The sequence below is a fragment of the Myotis myotis genome, unplaced genomic scaffold, assembly GCF_014108235.1.
Source record: "Myotis myotis isolate mMyoMyo1 unplaced genomic scaffold, mMyoMyo1.p scaffold_m19_p_7, whole genome shotgun sequence".
Lineage (NCBI taxonomy): Eukaryota > Metazoa > Chordata > Mammalia > Chiroptera > Vespertilionidae > Myotis > Myotis myotis.
In genome coordinates, this window is record NW_023416379.1 from 38,584,836 (window position 1) to 38,603,951 (window position 19,116).

Sequence of the window (19,116 nt, forward strand, 5' to 3'; positions counted from 1 at the left end):
GCAGGTCACCCAAACATAGGGCATTCAAGGCAGCTTTCAGCCTAGCTACTATATGGTATTTTGTTTCTGAGAGCCCGCCAGTCAAAAACGGTTTAATTCCACTCCTACTTTACAGCCTTGAAGTTACCAAATCAGACACGGTTTGGTGAAACTCTGGAAGGTGATGTCAAAGTCACTGAGGCATGTGTTCAGGGTTACCACGAGAGCACAGCCCGTGGTACAGGTGAGGCGGTGGGTAGGTTGGCACCGGGTTAGCGTTGGCAGCTCGGTTTCGAGAGCCAGTAAAGCACTCATATCTCGTCGTTTAACTTTTGTCCCGCAGTTCCCCGGGGGAGAAGACCCTTCCCCGAGTTTTCCCCACCGCTCCAGGCCCAAGAGGACGCAAAGAGACAGGAAGCGCCGCCCCCGCTTCCCTGGGTCCCGCAAACCCTGCCACATTCCCACGGCGACGCGCTCGCCCGGTGCATTGTGGGCGCTGTAGTCCGGCCGGAACCTGTTCCTGACTACAAGTCCCGTGACGCCGCTCCTCCTCCGCCTCCACCTCCTCCTCCTCCGTCTGATCCGCAGGCCCCTCCGCGGCCTCAGCAAGGCCTCCCGGGCCGGGCGCGGCATTCCGGCGAGTCTGCCGTCTCTTCCCGGAGCTCGAGAGGCGGAAGCCGGAGGGGTGCGGGGAGGAGCTTCGCGCGCGGGGTGAACGCCCGCCCTACGTGCTCGTTCGCCTCGCGACCGCTGCGCGCGAGCCAGGTGTCCCCGCGGCCAGCAGCGGCGGCGGCGGCGGAACGCGGCGGGGGCGGAGGGAGCCCGCGGAGGCGGCGGCGGCTGCACCAGCGACATGGCGGAGACGGTGGCCGATACCCGGCGGCTGATCACCAAGCCGCAGAACCTGAATGACGCCTACGGGCCGCCCAGCAACTTCCTTGAGATCGATGTGAGCAACCCGCAGACGGTGGGGGTCGGCCGAGGCCGCTTCACCACCTATGAGATCAGGGTCAAGGTGAGGCCGTCCACCCCTGCGCACAGTGGGACCCTGCCTGCCCCCTTGGGTCGCCCCCTGCCGACCCAGGAGCGCATCCCTTGGGGCAGCCCAGGCCGGGATCCCCGGGGGCTGCCCTGTCCGCGGGCGGGGTCTGGGGCCAGGCTCCCCGAGGGCTGGGCTGGGGGCTGCAGCGTGAGCTGAGCCCAGCGCCGGCGCTTGGGGAAGGTGCACGGAGATGCGGACGGGGGTTGGGCGCCGCTTGCCCCTCCGGCAGCTGATCTGGGAATGACATTCGAGTTGGAAAGGGGTAGATCTTTCGAGAACACAGAACACAGCCTTTCGGGAAGGGAGGTAGATGTGACTGAGATAGGGGGTTTGCGCAAAGTTGAAACCTTCCCAGTGTTTTTTTTTTTTTTCTTGGACACTTTTCCCAGCGGTGGCCGAGCCAAGCTGGTTGGTTTGCGCTCTTCCCAAGCCACCAGACTAACCTCGGTTGTACACTTTTTTGAACAGAATCTAATGGGAGTTCACAAAAGTCTGACCAATTTGGTGTGGCTGAGCCCGGTGAGGGGTGATTGGAAACGACATTGACCTTAGCGTTCAGGGCCACCGGGGTCGGAGGTGTGGGTGGGCAGTGTTGCCTACCTCACAATCCAGGACTACGACGCTTTGACAAAAGCCTGTCAGTTAGGGATCTTGCTCTGTTAATTTAGAGGTTTGCACTTCATTGAATGAATGAGCCAGCTGAAGTAGAAACACAATAATTTCATGACTAGTATTTCTTGGCAATAAGGAATTCAGATGATTTCAAAGATGCTAATTGAGAATAATGCTTCACTCTCTGTAGTTCATGCTCATGTATGGAAGTATCTTTAAAAATTAACTACATAAAATGAATCCGGCTGTTAAAGGTGACAACAACAAATTATTTTCTTAAAAATTAAGCATAATAAGAATTTAGCTTTAGAGTAATCAAACTTTACACAACAAGTTACTATTAACATTTAAATGGAATAATTTCTTCATTGACTTACTCACTTTTTCTGTGGTAAAAAACACAACATGAAATTTATTATCTTAACCGTTTTAAAATTCACATTTCTATAGTGTTAAATATATTTACATTGTTGTGAGACTTATATATTTTAAAAAATGATTTACTTATGTAGTTTTGCTAAATTAAATATCATCAAACTGTGAGATATGAAACTAACAATTTAATGACACAAGCTACTCATACCTCCCTACAGATATGTAAAATGTGACCCATAAGCAGCCTTGTTGTAGTGAAACTGCAAATCCAGGCTCCATGTACCTAGGGAAGTACATTACCACCTAAGCCTACTGAAAAAGTGAGGTCTTTTTTTTTTTTTTTTTAACTTTTGGAATTACTTTGGATTGTCTTAAATATGTGGCTTATTGTTCACCAAAACGAACTTCCTCTTTTACCCTTATTCGCCAAGCATGTTTTCCTTTCTTTCTTTTGCTGAAACAGAACTTGGTATTCTTGTTTCTAAACTTCCATAGCTAGTACTTCCTGTCACACAACTGAAGTGGAATCTCCTGCCTACACTTCCTCCATTTAATAACTGAGTTTATCTTGCTGAGTGCATAAGTAGACTCTAGCCTGATAACTTAATTTTAAAAATATATATGATACTTGGTTACCAAATAGCTGATGTGACACTTATAAAAATAAGTTGTTCTTATGGTGTGATCATTTGCATTTTAAAGGCAATAATCTTAAGAACGATTACTAAGTTATACAATTAACCTGTGTACACATGCACAGGTTTGTATTATCTAAAAGTTTGTTGTATATTAATGACTGTTACAGTCATAAATGCAAGTGCTCTATAAGAAAATGTAATTGAGTTTCTAATGCTTATAAAATGCCATTGTTGCCCTAGCCAGTTTGGTTCAGTGGATAGAGCGTCTGCCTGTGGACTGAAGGGTCCCAGGTTCAATTCCCGTCTAGGGCACATGCCCAGGTTTGGGCTCTATCTCCAGTGGAGGGCGTGCAGGAGGCAGCCAATCAATGATTCTCTCTCATCATTGAAGTTTGTAGCTCTCTCTCCCTCTCCCTTCTTCTCTGAAATCAATAAAAATATATATTAAATAAATAAAATGCCATTGTTTCTCATAATATGTAATATGTTACTTAAAACTCAGGATACTATGTAGTAAGATATTAGTCTTATTTTAAGCAGCATATGGTTTTTGAGAACAGTTACAGTCTTGTATTAAGGCAGAATGGCCAGTGAAATGAATAGGTAAATCATTTTGTAATGATTTTTGTTACTACTTTTCTACACTATTGCTGCTCTCCCTAGTCCCTACTACCCGCCTTTTGCTATTAATTTGCCATGTGGCAGACCATTTTATGTTTCAGAGTTTGGGCCCTGAAACCATATTATAGTTACTCTTTAATTCTGGTCTTGAGAAAAATGTTCAGTTTTATAGAATCTGATTGAAATTACTCTAATTCACAGAGTACTTTTATCTGGATGGTGGCACTTTAGAATGCAAGTTTCCCAATCTCCATTTATCTTTTGGTTTGAGGATAGTGTTTAAGACTATTAGGATCCCTTGATTAGTATCTTTGGGCTTTTGAAAATAATTGGTAGTGGTAATGTTTTTTTAAATTGTTCTAATGGGTAGGTACAGCAGAGAGCACCATAAATGATTAAAGTTTAGGGAAGCTCAGGGTCTTTATTATTTTGGCATATTAAAGAGAAGGCTGAAGGGGAAATTCAGTCATCGTTTATGAAGTTTGTGCAATAATGTAACTTTAATTTTCTGGAGATTTTAATTAAGATCTATTGTACCTAGAGACAACTGTTTTGAACAGGAATGAAGTTAAGGATCTTTCTTGAGCTCTGAGTTCAGATTAGGGTACAAAATTTAAACTCTACTTCCCCTTAGTAGAATAGTTATGCTAATAATAGTGCCTGCCTCGTAGGATTAAGTGAGATAATGCACATAAATCTCTTTAGCACAGTGACTGGTACATAATAAGCACCCAAATGTTACCTCTTTCTCTTAAAAAAAATTAATTGGGGTGATATCAATTAATAAAATTTACAGGTTTCCATTGTACAGTGTCATCTGTATACTTCATCGTGGTTCACTCCTTAAAGTCAAGTCTCCAAAAGATTACCTCTTTCTAAATACAGATATTTTCTAAAAGTCAGTAATCAGCATAGCCCTGACCAGGTAGTTCAATTGGTTAGAGCAAGGATGTCAAACTCAAAGGCTAACACGGGCCAAATAAACAAGGTTTCAGTTTATGTGGGCCCCCAAAAAACTAAAGCTTCAATTTTCATAGAAACGTAGGTTTATTTCGATAGAGACATGCTGAATACAAAGGGCTGAAATAAATGAGTAATCGTTAATATAAAATAATAGAACATTTAAAAAAAATTAATATTTTTTCTTGAACATTAACTTATCAGACACTGAATAACTGCACACATTAATAAGCGTAACGCAAATAAACCTCTTTTTCTTGTTCTCCAAAAGCGAAATATTTCCTGTTGCTCACACCAAACAAGTCAGTACAAGACTGACACGGCAATCAGTTGCTAAAATATTAGCTGCTAGTATTAGTGGAGAGAAATGGTGCGCCTGCACATAAGGCGCGTAAGGGAAAAGAATGCAACACGATTATAGCAATCAGTCACTAGTGAACGTTGTAGTTCATTAATAATTATGTATAACAGGATATTGTAAAAATTAAGTTACGAAATTTTTATTAAAATGTTTTTTACATACCATTTCAGCCCGCCGGCCGCGAGTTTGACATGCTTGGTTTAGAGAGTAGTCCTGATACACCAAGGTTGTACGTTTGATCCTGGGTGAGGGCACATACAAGAATCAACCAATGAATGCATAACTAAGTGGAACAACAAATTCATGTTCCTCCCTCCCTTTCTCCCTTTCCCTCTTTCTTTCCCTCCCTCTTTCTCTCTCTCCTTCTCTCTCTCTCTCTAAAATTAGCAAAAAAATAAATAAATAAAAGTCTGTGATTAGGTACATTTTCTGTGTTAATATGCAGTTGAGTTATTAAAATGTTAGATTATCTTATCAAGAAAGCTACTTGGAAAAAAAAAGAAAGTATGAAAGTATACTTGGCATGAAAGTATACTTTCATTGAGGCAAATGTGATATTTTTAAAAAAGCTATCTTGTCTAGTACTTAATCAAGTAACCTTTTTTTCTTTAATGTTTTACATTTTTATTATATTTTGTGTGATTGCATGTGGAAAGTTGTAATGCTGTTTAGAACAGTAAATTTCACATGTAAGATTTTAAAAATATTGAAAAAAATACTCCATATTTTAAGGTAAATGTGGTTCTTATGATTTTACTGTACTAGTATTTTTTCCAGTTTTATTGAGATATAATTGATATATAACATTGTATTTAGGGTGTTCAATATAATGATTTGCTATATGATGTATTGTGAAATGATCATGACAATAAGTTTAATTAATACCACCTCCCATAGTTACAAAAGTAACCTTTTGAAGTTGAGGCATATCCTATATAATAAAGAGCTAATATGCTAATTAGACTGAACAGCAGAACGATAGTCCAGACAACCTTCTGGATGAAGCCAGGGCTGTGAGGGCTGAGGCAGCTGGGGCTGTGAGGGCCAAGCTCCTTGCACGAATTTTGTGCATCGGGCCTCTAGTTAAAATATAAAGCTGAACAGTACAGTTTGCTAATAAAATTATGACAAAGATGGTTGGTAAAAGTAACAGTGTTTACCTTTCTAAACCTGTGTTGGTGATTTTTCTTTGGGTAAATCCTCTAATTTTATTTGTTGTTGTTTATTTGTTAATCCTCACCTGAGGATATTTTTCCATTGATTTTTAGAGAGAGTGGAAGGGAGGGGGAAAGACAGAAAGAAAAACATCGATATGAGAGGGACACGTTGATTGGTTGCCTCCCACATGTGCCCTGACTGGGACTGGGGATCGAACCTACAACCCAGGTACATGCCCTTGACTGGACGTCGAACTTGAGACCCTTCAGTGCACCAGCTGATGCTCCAACCACTGAGCAACACCAGCTAGAACTACAATTTAGTTTTTTGGTGTTTTGTTGTTTTTTTTTTAAATATATTTTATTCATTTTTTACAGAGAGGAAAGGAGAGAGATAGAGAGTTAGAAACATCGATGAGAGAGAAACATCGGTCACTTGCCTCCTGCACATCTCCCACTGGGGATATGCCCGCAACCCAGGTACATGCCCCTGACCGGAATCGAACCTGGGACCCTTCAGTCCGCAGGCCGACGCTCCATCCATTGAGCCAAACCGGTCTCGGCTACAATTTAGTTTTAATGAAAGAAGGGAAGCATTGACTATTTCAGCCAAACCAGATCTTTTTGCCTATCTTATACCATCCATGTCCATATTCCTAAGTAATAAACATGGAAGTAAGCCAGAAGTCAAGGAAAAATGAAATACATATCCATTTAAGAAAAATCTACATTTTATTTTTTAAAATATATTTTTATTGATTCCAGAGAGGAAGGGAGAGGGAGAGAGAGATAGGAACATCAATGATGAGAGAGAATCATTGATTGGCTGCCTTCTGCACACCCTCTACGGAGGATCAAGTCCACAACCTGGGCATGTGCCCTGACCGGGAATTCAACTGTGACCTCCTAGTTCATAGGTCAATGCTCAACCATTGAACCATGCTGGCCAGGCTATTTACAGTTTATTAATAACACTACTCTGCACCTTTCAAGTAGAAAGTCTAAAAGAGCTTAACTTTTAGCTATCATGGTGATTCCATGTAGTTATAGAGATTTTCCCCTACTCACCTTCATAATCATGCTTACCCCCCAAAAAGGCACTCAACTGTTTTTAGAAACTTTGACATTTGTACTATATTATGCTGCTTCCCTGTAAGCAGAGCCAGCAATTTTTTGAACATTAGATAAGAAAGATGGTGTGTTTAATAAAAAGCAAAATTATAATCTTGTTACTGCTATTTTTTTTAAAATATATTTTATTGATTTTTTACAGAGAGGAAGGGAGAGAGATAGAGAGTTAGAAACATCGATGAGAGAGAAACATCGATCAGCTGCCTCCTGCACATCTCCTACTGGGGATGTGCCCGCAACCCAGGTACATGCCCTTGACCGGAATCAATCCTGGGACCTTTCAGTCCGCAAGCCGATGCTCTATCCACTGAGCCAAACCGCTTTCGGCTTGTTACTGCTATTTATTGATTCCTTACATAAATGACAAAGCTTTCAACCAGAGTCCTACTTCATTAAAGAAATATTTAACTTAGGAATTTGGACATGGTAGTAAAGTATGACATTGGCTGTAGCTTGCTAGAAAAATTGTATCAGTTAGAATATAGTTTTGGCTATTCTCACAGAGACCTCAAAAATAGAGTTTGGTTTTTTTCACATTGAAGAGGTCTTGGGGGCAATCCATGGCTTGTATTGTGGCTTCACCACCAGCTTCCAACATTACATCCACATTCTAGCCAAGGGAAAGGTATACCCTTGCCCATTGACATATGTAGCCACAAAGGAAGTTGGAAAATTTAGTGTAACTGGGCAGCCATGTGAAGAAAGGAAAAACAGACACTGTTCTTTGCTTTCCCACAATAGCAAATACTAAGTGATTGGGATCGGCTTTTATAAGGTGTAGCTTTAGCAACATTCTGGTCATCTCCTAATTCATCTTTTTTGCTGATATCTGCAATTTCAGAGTTTTGAGAATGTTCACTGGATATCGAAGAAATAAAGTTGAGCGCTCATTAGTTTTATGAATCTTTTTTTTTTTTTTTTTTTTTTTTTAGTTTTGTTAATCTTAAAATGTGAATGAATTTTGATCCTTTCCTGAGAATTAATTTTGTTGAGTAGAGAAAGGAGGCAAGCACGAAGAAATGGCATATCTGATAGTGGTATATAGTGGGACTGAGTTAGCTTAGAGGTACTGAAAGTAGATAATTAACTTTTTTTTTTTTTTTTTTTGGCTTCAGTGACTATTTAAAATTATGTGGGAATTTTTACTTAGGACCAGCATTTTAGTTGATGACATTAACTGATGGAGTATGTAATTTGAGCCCCCAAAATAAGTAAGATCATTACCTCTTACCAGAAAATCTTAGGAAGACATCAGATAATTTTTATAAAAGCTCTTTGTGTCAAATAATATTGGAATGATCACTTTCCAATTCTTTGGTTTTAGACTTTAATTTTGTCACTGGTGTCTCTATTTGCTTGGCTTTTCTAAAGTTATTTCCACCCCTGTCCCCCATAGCTTGTTTGCTTTTCATTCCTGCCCTTGTGGTATGAGATTTTCTGTTTTATTGTAAGTTTAGGTATTCTAATCCATATAGAGTAGGGGTGGAGAATTTTTTTTTCTACCAAGGGCCATTGGATATTTATAACATTCCCGGGCCATCCAAAATTATCAACTTAAAAATTAGCCTGCTCTTTTAGTCAAACATTTAATAAACTTACCCCTAATGCCTTGGCAGGGCCAGACCAAATAATTTCACCGGTCTTATATGGCCCACGGGGCCAGACATTCCCCACCCCTGATATAGAGGAAGAAAATATTATGATATACTAGAGGCCTGGTGCACGAATTTGTGCACCAGTGGGGTCCCTCAGCCTGGCCTGCGGGATTAGGCCGAAACCGGCTCTTTGACATCCCCTAAGGGGTCCTGGATTGCGAGAGGGCGCAGGCCAGTCCAAGGGACCCCACTGATGCACGATTGGGGCCGGGGAAGGACCATGGGAGGGCTCCAGGGCATGTCCAACCCATCTCGCTCAGTCCTGATCGGCCGGACCCCAGCAGCAAGCTAACTTACCAGTCAGAGCGCCTGCCCCCTGGTGGTCAGTGCACATCATAGTGACTGGTCGACTGTCTGCCCCCTGGTGGTCAGCGCATGTCATAGCGAGTGGCTGAGCATCCTTAGCATACTATTAGCATATTATGCTTTGATTGGTTGAACAGACGACCGGCACTTAGCATATTAGGCATTTATTATATAGGATAGAGTCTCAAAGCCTCCCCTCCTTGTGTTTAGTTCTTAATATCTCAGTATCTCACTCTTATCTTGCCTTGCCATTATTGGTTATCTTCAGGTGGAAACAGAAGTATGTAAAAACTTTATCACCAATAAATCAACAAACAGCAAGTGCTGGCGAGGATGTGGAGAAAAGGGAACCCTTGCACACTGTTGGTTGGGAATGCTGATTGTGCAGTCACTGTGGAAAGCAGTATGGAGTTACCTCAGAAAATTAAAAATTGAACTGCCTTATGACTCAACGATTCTACTTCTGGAATTTATTCTAAGAAACTCAAAACACTAATTCAAAAGAATATATGTACCCCTGCCCAGCTGGGGTGGCTCAGTGATTGAGTGTTGACCAATGAACCAGGTGGTCGCTGTTCGATTCCTGGTCAGGGCACATGCCCAGGTTTCAGGCTTAATCCCCAGTGAGGTGGCGTGCAGGAGGCAGCCGACCAGTGATTCTCTCTCATCATTGATGTTTCTATCTCCTCACTTCCTCTCTAAAATCAATAAAAAATATATTTAAAAAAATAAAAGAATATATGTACCTCTATGTTCATTGCAGCATTATTTACAATAGCCAAGATTTGGAAGCAGCCCAAGTGTCTGTCTGTCAGATAAGTGGATAAAAAGGCTGTGGTACATTTACACAATGGAATACTACTCTGCCGTAAAAAGGAAGAAAATTTTACCGTTTGCAACAGCAAGCATAGACCTGGAGAACATTATGCTAAGTGAAATAAGCCAGTCAGAGAAAGACAAGTATCATCTGACTTCACTCATGTGGAATTTAATGAACAAACCGAACTACCAAGCAAAATAGAGATAGACTCATAGAGAACAGGCAGACAGCTCTAGTAGGGAGTCGGGGTGGAGGGATTGAGCAAGAAAGAGAATTCATGGACATGGACAACAGTGTGGTTCATTGGCCTTGGGGCCTCTCGAGAGGTGCAAAGTCAGTCACTGCCTGTGCCCTGCCTGGGGCCACATGGCATGAGCTACAGAGGGATCTGCAGATGGCTGCTACCTGCGCTGGAGATGCCCAGAAGAGGCCAATCTGCCATCCAAGGCTGACTGCTGCTAGTGCCAGGCCTAGGGCCACTTAGCAAGAGGTAGCAGGTAGGCAGAGGCCAGATGCTGTTTGTTTGAGAGATTGTAGAAAGTTTGAAGCATGAGGCAAGAGAGGTCATTTGTGTGGAAAAGTGACTGGGAATGGCTTGCGTGGGCCCTCAATTTGCGTGGGACAGGGTCTCAGGGAATCACTAGGGCTGAACCAGGTTGATGGAGACTTAGATCTGGTGCCTACATGCTGGCTCAATGGGGGTGGGGATTCAGAAAAGGAACCAATGGCCTTTGCCAGCACTTTTGTCTGGAAGAAAGCTGCCTCCCAACTCTTGCCCTGATGCCAGACAATTCACTTACTCCCATTATGTCCCTGGTTCCTTTCAAGCTACTGCCCAGTGCTGGAGCTCAGAGGGAGCGAGTCAGAGTAAATCCATGCTTGGGTCCTTTAAGAGGAATGCCCTAGGACTCCAGCAGCCCTCTGTCTGTCTCAACCACAATCCCTGCTGGGTTTTATAGTCAGAAGTAATGTAGACTTCTCTTCCTGGCTCTGGAACCCTGGACTGGGAGGTCTTTTTTAGGGCTGGGACCCCTCCTCAGGGGACTTCTACAGCCAAGATATCCTTCCCAATTTTAAACCACTACACATGGTTGTGTGACCAGCCAGTCTGTGTTTCCACCCCTCTCACCAGTCTCGATGTCACTTTAAATTCCTAGTTGTAGGACTTCCATTTGATTAGATTTCAGGTTGTTCTGAATGATGGTTGTTCTGTAGTTTAGTTGTAATTTTGTTGTGGCTTCGAGTATTGCATTTACCTACACTGCCATCTTGACCAGAATCCTGTATGCAGCTGTCTTTAGCTGGAGAGTTGGCATGTCTGGCTCTCACTTGGATTGCCTTATTCTCTTCCACATAGCCTGTCATTCTGCAGTCAGCTAGACCAGCTTCCTTATATGGCAGTCTTAGAATAGCAATCGAAGAGGATGAAGATGGAAGTTTCGAGACCTCTTGAGTTTTCAGCTCTGAAACTTGCTTATCCCTTCTACCACATTCTGTTGGTCAAAGCAAGTCATAAGGCTATTTCAGATTCAAGGGGTGGGGAAATATTCTCCATCTCTTGAAAGGAAGGAGCTTCAAAGAATTTGTGGCAACATTACTTATTAGGAATGTCCAAATGCTATAGTTGGTGGTGGTACTTGTGACTTGGGTGACTTTGTAGGCAGAATAATGACTCCCCAAAGATAGCCACTTCCTAAACCTCTGAACCTTACATGGCAAAAGTGACTTCAGATCTGTGATTAAGTTAAGGGTCTTGAAATGGGCACATTGTCCTGGATTACCTGGTTGGGCCCAGTGTAATCACAAGGGTCCTTGTAAAGTGAAACAGGTAGGAGAGTCAGCCTTAGAAGGAGATGTGACAGTGGGCACAGAGGTTGGAGTGCTGTCATTGTTGACTGTAGATAGAGGAGAGGGCCGTGAACCAAAGAATGCAGCCAGCTCTAGAAGCTAGAAAAGGCAACGTAACACATTCTCCCTGATGCAGCCCTGATGATACCTTGATATAGCCCAGTGATGGCGAACCTATGACACACGTGTCAGAGGTGACACGCGAACTCATTTTTTTGGTTGATTTTTCTTTGTTAAATGGCATTTAAATATATAAAATAAATATCAAAAATATAAATCTTTGTTTTACTATGGTTGCAAATATCAAAAAATTTCTATATGTGACACGGCACCAGAGTTAAGTTAGGGTTTTTCAAAACGCTGACATGCCGAGCACAAAAGGTTCACCATCACTGATATAGCCCAATGAGGCCCATTTTGGACTTCTGATCTCCCAAATTGTAAGATAAATTTGTGTTGTTTAAGCTACTAAGTTTGTGGTAATTTGCTACAGCAGCAATAGGAAACTAATAAGAGTGACCATGCTCCTGTCTTAAAGATCATTTCCAACAGAGAGACACTCTAGACTCCAAGAGTGTGAGAGTCAGTAGAGACTTGGTTTCAGCCTGACCTGATCCTTGGTCATATGCCACAGCCTTATCTTTCTTCTTTCCCATCATAATCTAGCACTGTTGGCTCTCATTATCACTCCTTCTAGTCTGCCAAGATGCTTTACCAAAGGTGTGAAAGATATTTTTTTCTTATGGAAAAAGTTGAGTGCCTTACTTAAGTTAATAGGCTGTAAAGAATTATTTTTCCAAACTAAAGAGAAAATTACTAAACCACTGAGTATAAGAGAAAGAACCACATAACCTTTGATAACGTTGTTTATGCTTCTGTTGTGATCTAGTGCCCTTGAATGAGAGAGGGCTAACTTCTGAGACTAGACAAGTGTAAAATTATGTGTACCAGGTGATGAATACTTTAGGTTATGGGCTCTTGATTAAAATTTAACTTAGAAATATTTCATTCTTTGTCAGGCCTTTGACCCTCCATAATTCCAAGTAAGGTCTTAGAAGCATGGTATCTTCCATTCACTGCACACATTAGGGGAAAAGTACTTTGACTTTTGCAATTTATAATTCTAGGGCTCAAAGTCTAAAATATACTTAAGTATTTCTGGCAATAATTGTATAACTTCACAATTTCTTTTGATGTCACAGTACTTTTTTGAATTTTGAGAAGGAACCTCCATCTTAAATCTTAACTTCAGGCGGTCATTTAAAATGAGCAAGAACAACGTTTTCTAAAACGTCTCTATCCATTTGTGATAAAACAGATTTTATCTTTTTGTGTGTGTGTGTGCTGTATTTATTTATTTACTGTATTTTTCCATTTATAAGATGCCCTCATGTATAAGACGGCCCCCACTTTTACAACCCAAAATTAAGAAATCAATATTTTAAATATAAAACAGAACACATTTTTATTTAGTAATTATTGCAGGTAATGTTTATATACCAGTACTATGATACTATGCAGTACATCACTTTATTCAGCCTCTGTTGCATCACTGCTCTCTTCATCACTGTTAGTTCCAGTCATTTCAACTTCTATTGTATCCCTGCTATCTTCTGAGTCACTGTCTATATATGTGAGATCATCCTCATAAACTGGTGGCATTTTCTGAACTTGGTTCATGTTCTCATGGCCAACTCTTTCCTTCTCATGAAATTGAAGCACCATTTTGCCTTTCCTGTAAAATCAACAATGTTTATTTCGCTTGCAAACATTCTTGCCTGACATTGAGTAAGCTTGGTTGACACACTGGCGCTGCTCCAAGTTTGCCTATTTTGTTGGTTTTCCTCTTAAGGCCTTCTTCTTTTTTGTCATCTAAGGAGTTGTTCTTCCTGTTTTCTCCACTGTCTGATCATACACTCAGTGGGAACAGGTCCTAATTGTCTCTCTGCAGCTCTATATCCATGCTCTTTTGCATAGCTGATTACATTGTTTGAATTTTGCAGAGCAAGACAATTGCTTACCAGTATTTATCTTTTTACTTTTTGACATCTTTATGGCTCAGAACGCTCTGGTCCCTGTTGCATCTGTGCACTCTCCACCTCCACCTCCAATTATGGCATCAGTCGATGTCGGTAACAATAAGGCTCGTGATTGCAGGAAGCCTGCTTGACAAGGTATGGGCAGCTACGCACAGGGGTGGCTCCCTCCTAGCTGACTTCCGTGTATAAGACACCCCTCAATTTTCAGTCTAACAATTTTAGAAAAAGATAGCATCTTATATATGGAAAAATACGTGTTTTTTTTTGTTCTGTACTTTTTCCTGATAAGACAGATTTTAAAAATCCAACTTAAGAAAAGATGATGAAGAATATGAAAATATGTATCAAATATGTAAGGCATTCAGAGCTTTTGTATGAAGAATATTCAACAATGTCAAAACCAGCCTGGCCTTGTGGCTCAGTGGTTGAGCATCAACCTATGAACCAGGAGATTCCCCGTTAGGGCACATGCCCAGGTATGGGGCTCGATCCCCATTGAGGGGCGAGCAAGAGGTAGCTGATCAATGATTCTCTCTTATCAGATGTTTCTAACTCTCCCTCTCCCTTCCTCTCTGAAATCAATAAAAATATGTTTGTTTGTTTTTAATCTTTTTTTTAAATATATTTTATTGATTTTTTACAGAGAGGAAGGGAGAGGGATAGAGTTAGAAACATCCATGAGAGAGAAACATGGATCACCTGCCTCCTGCACACCCACTACTGGGGATGTGCCCACAACCAAAGTACATGCCCTTGACCGGGATCGAACCTGGGACCCTTCAGTCCGCAGGCCAACGCTCTATCCACTGAGCCAAACTGGTTAGGGCATGTGTTTGTTTTTTTAAAAAAAGAATGTCAAAACTAAGGGAGCATAGTAGAAAAATTATAACTGTAGAATATGACAGAACATTCATAAAATTAAGAGCTTTGTAAGTTGAATTAAGTGATCAGTTCTGAATATAGTTAAGTGGATTATTTAGAAAAAATATGTTCTTTTATCTGCCTTACTCTAGAGCTTTTTTATTTTTTTAAAAAATATATTTTATTGATTTTTTTACAGAGAGGAAGGGAGAGGGATAGAAAGTTAGAAACATCGATGAGAGAGAAACATCGATCAGTTGCCTCCTGCACACCCCCTACTGCCTGCAACCAAGGTACATGCCCTTGACTGGAATTGAACCCGGACCCTTCAGTCCGCAGGCTGATGGTCTAGCCACTGAGCCAAACCAGTCAGGGCACTCTAGAGCTTTTGATCTGCCTTTGTCTAAAATTGGTCTAATACAGTAACCTTTAGCCAAATGGAGCTATTTGAATTAAAATGTTAGACTCAAGCTCTAGCTGGTTTGACTCAGTGGATAGAGCATTGGCCTGTGGACTGAAGGGTCCTAGGTTCGATTCCAATCAAGGACACATGCTCTGTTGTAGGCTTGGCCCCCAGTAGGGGCTTGCAGGAGGCAGCTGATCAATAGTTCTCTCTCATCATTGATGTTTCTATCCCTCTCTCTCTCTCCCTTCCTCTCTAAAATCAATAAAAATATATTTTAAAATGTTAGACTCAAACTACCAGACATCTGTTTGTCCAGTTTTCCTGGAATTGAAGTTGACTTGTTGGTCTTGTCTTTAGTTGATTATAAGTTATATTGGCCTTGAATATACAGGGGGTCATATATGAAGGGATCAGTGTACACAGGGCTTTTTCTATTGAGTTTCTTTGATCTTTTTGCTCCATCTCACTGTGTTTTTGGTCAGTCACAGTCTGGTCACTGTGACCCCTGTGACAATCTCCAACGTGTGCACCAACTTCACACAGACCCCATTTTCTGTGACAATTAAGATAGAAAAACTTTTATTCCAACCAAACAAAGGTTAGAGACTTATTTTTTTTGATAGGATCATTTATTACCTTAGGAAATTGCTTAACTAAAGTGAACTGGGATGAGAAAAATAGTGCTTTTCAGAGTGCATACTAACTTTTTAATCTCCAGGTTGGATGTAAAGTCTGTGTGGTCCCTGACAGAGTTCAGTTATATCTGGAGAAGTCTGTAGGATTATGTAAATATTCATAAGCCAATATGAGTGAATTTTGCCTTACAGTAGAATTGTTATTCCACAAGTCCATTAATGGTTGCTCATTGAAAAACCTTGCATGAGCTTGTAAATGAGTCTTGTTGCCAATTCACAAATGAAGAATATAGACAAAGAAGGAACAGTATATGGAATTACTTGGTTCGTGCATTAAACCAATCTAGATAATTTCTTCTCTATTGTTTTGGAAATTATACCATAAAGGATACTTCTAAAATAGCGGGAAATTGTATCACTGGAAGGCCATGTCCTTTTTTTTTTTTTAACGAAACTAAACCAAATACCTTGGCTTAGTGACAATCTACATTTCAAAGGTTCACCAGACTAAAAGCTTATTCTTCACTTAAATGACTTCTCCCCAGACATATTTAGAGTTCATCTAGGTTATAAACCATATCTCCAGTCATTCACGCTGTTCCAGATTGGGTAAAACAAGTATCAAAAGTACTGAAGGGAGAGGTAATAGCTTAAGCACTTCTCAGCTTATCCTTTATCTCTAGATGTAGATATTTGGAGAAATGCAACCGTTTAATGAGAGCTGCAGTGGGGCATCCATTTACATCTCTTAGGATTGGTTGAATAGAGTATGGTCTATTGAGTATACTTTTGATGTCGTTGCCAGTCTCTTTTTTCAAATGTACACGTGACACTATCTGAAGAAATACTAGAAACACCTAGTAAACATTTTTCTAATATCTTTTGTTAAGCTATATTCAGGTGATCACATTTTGAGGCTTGGTTTTCTGCTTAGCTATCAGTGCTAATCGGGTTACATATAGGGTATCTGTGAGCTGCTGACTTTAATAGGTCAGCCTGTGTAAGTGTGTAAGACTCAGTTCTTTGGAGACTAATAATGTGGCAGTTTCCTCCGCTTAGATGTGAAGGGAGCACTTGTTTTAGAGCTCTGTAACATGGTTTCAGAAATCTGTTCTTTCTTATATAATGTCTGGGTTCCTGATGATTTTACTCCATGTGATTAGTAATACTTTGTGGGAAATGGCTGGTTTCCCTTTAATTAAAAATAGCAGTTTAAGGATATCAGGCAAACAGACCTCTTATAACGTTTCATCTTTTTGGAGTTTTGTTTCTGGTACATTATTAGAACAAGTGTACAGTAACAAAATAATATTGAACTGTTTTCTTCAGATTTTTAGTCTTGTTTTTTTTCTAGTTTTCTGAACATCCCAGGTATCTTACATAAACAGTCCATCACCTTGTCATGAGCTAGGCAAAATGCACCCTCCTCTTGGAAATGAAAAGGCAAGATGCACAGAAGCTTGAGAGTTGCCGTGAATTTCTCCTAGGGCAAGTACAACTACTCACGGCTCCATCCTAGCCATGTAGACTATAAACCCTCTTCTGGTTTTGCATTTTCACACTGTATTTGGCAGAGTAAAGCTTTCCTACAATAAGCCAGTCTCTCTCCTAATGGTTAAATCAGGCAAATAACTTCACCTAAAAATGTGAATTTTTCCAGGAAGCAGAATTCATTCTGTGCTTTAAATTTAAAACTTCATTCTGTAAGTTTTTTTAAAAATTTAATTTCTATCTTATTTTTTTTGTTAATCTTCACCTGAGGATATTTTTCCATTTATTTTAGGGAGAGTGGAAAAGAGAGGGAAAGACAGAGAGAAACATCAATGTGAGAGAAACACATTGATTGGTTGCCTCCTGCACAAGCCCTGACCAGGGTTCGGGCCAGGGAGGAGCCTGCAGCCGAGGTACATGCCCTTGACCAGAATTGAACTCAGGACCCATGGGTCTGCAGGCTGATCCTCTATCCACTGAGCCAAACTGGCTAGGGCTCATTCTGTAAGTTTTAAATTTAGCTGGGTATATTCCAAATAGCAGTAAATCCTATATAATAAAAGCCTAATACGCAAATCGACCGAATGGTGGAACGATGACCGGTCACTATGACACACACTGATCACCAGCACCAGTGGGAAGACACTCAGTGCAGGAACTGCCCCCAGCCCACAGGCCCCAGGCCAGCCAAGGTGGGTGCCAGCGGGGGGGTCCCCCCCCCTCCCATCACCCTGCTGGTTGCCCCACAGATCGGCCCTGATTGCCAGCCAGGCCTAAGAACCCTACCCATTCACGAATTTCATGCACCGGGCCTCTAGTTTTATTATAACGGGCAAGTGCAAGAATAAGAAAAACTTACAATAAAGAGGAAAAAAGGTAATTTCATTTTGGAAAAACCTGGCTTACCTAACCTTAACCAAGTGATTCAGTAATAGGACAATATGCCATCTGATGTGATACACTGAGAAGGCCAACATTCTTGCATTAGGAACATTCCTGCCCCAAATGCAGAACATGAAGCTGGTCATGAGGAAACGGGTAAACTCAGGCCTGCACTCTTTAAAACTGTCAATGTCTTGAATGGCTAAAAGGCAGGAGGACTGTTCTAGATTAAAGGAGACTAAAGAAATAATGAGTGCTTGATTCTTAAAGGGATTCTGTTTTAAGAGTTATGAAGGATGCTATTGGGACAGCTGGTAAAATTTGAATATGGGCTGTATGTTAACATTTAATGTGCTGTATTTGGTTCTTGTTCTGTGGATATATAAGAGAATGTCCTTAGGAAATGCACACTGAAGGACCTAGTGGTAAGGGGTTATAATGTCTGCAGTTTACTCTCAAATGGTTTAGCAAAAATAACTAGAAGATTTACAAAGTAAACATAACAATAAGAATTGGTTAAAAGTATAAGGAGAGTGTTATAATATTAGAACTTTTTGCTAAGTTTTAAAAAGACACAAAATGGGTAATATAAGAAAAACAAAGAAATAACTTAGACTTACGGTGCAATTATTATGTGACGGGTATAGTTCTAAGGATGCTTTATGTATTACCTCATTTTATCACTACAACTGTATGAGATAGGATTATAAGAATATGATTTCCCAGCATTACAGATCTTATTTATTTCAAGATATTTATATAATTTCCCAAGTAGTAGAAATCATCTAGGTTAATTAAACTTCTAAACCATCTAATTTGATATACTTTCACACTATTATTTCCAGTTTATAGATGAACAAATTAAGAAACAGGGAGATTAAGTTACCCAAGTCACATAGCTAAGTGGTATGGCTGGAATTTAACCCTAGACAGAGACTGAGCTCTTAACCACTGTAGTATGGAATATTAGAAAATGTATACTCATATACTGAATGAATCTCTGAGATTTTAAGGTAAGAATGAGAGTTAGTAGGGTTACTGACTTTGATTTTCTTCTCCTATAAAAGGAATAGTATGACTATTGTGTCAAAAGTTTTGTAAAACAGTATATTTAAAAAAAATCTCAAATTTGATTAGTCTCCTGTTTATTTCTTCTTCCTTCTACTTGTTTTGTGTTTAGCTTGTTCTTTTTCTAGTTTCCAAAGGTGGAATGTTAGATTATTCATTTGAGATATACTTCTTTTTTAATGTGGACATTTGCAGCTGTACATTTCCTTCTAAGCACTGCTTTAGCTGC

General features: G+C 40.5%; 1 protein-coding gene across 1 annotated transcript in view; it reads left to right on the forward strand.

The window, feature by feature from the left end:
* The first annotated feature begins 543 nt into the window (after positions 1-543).
* SNX3 (sorting nexin 3) overlaps positions 544-19,116 on the forward strand; it is a 33,058-nt gene continuing 14,485 nt past the window's right edge. The window contains exon 1 of the mRNA XM_036317231.1: positions 544-994. Coding sequence (XP_036173124.1) covers positions 833-994 — 162 coding nt within the window. The 5' untranslated portion in view covers positions 544-832. The remainder of the gene's footprint in view (positions 995-19,116) is intronic.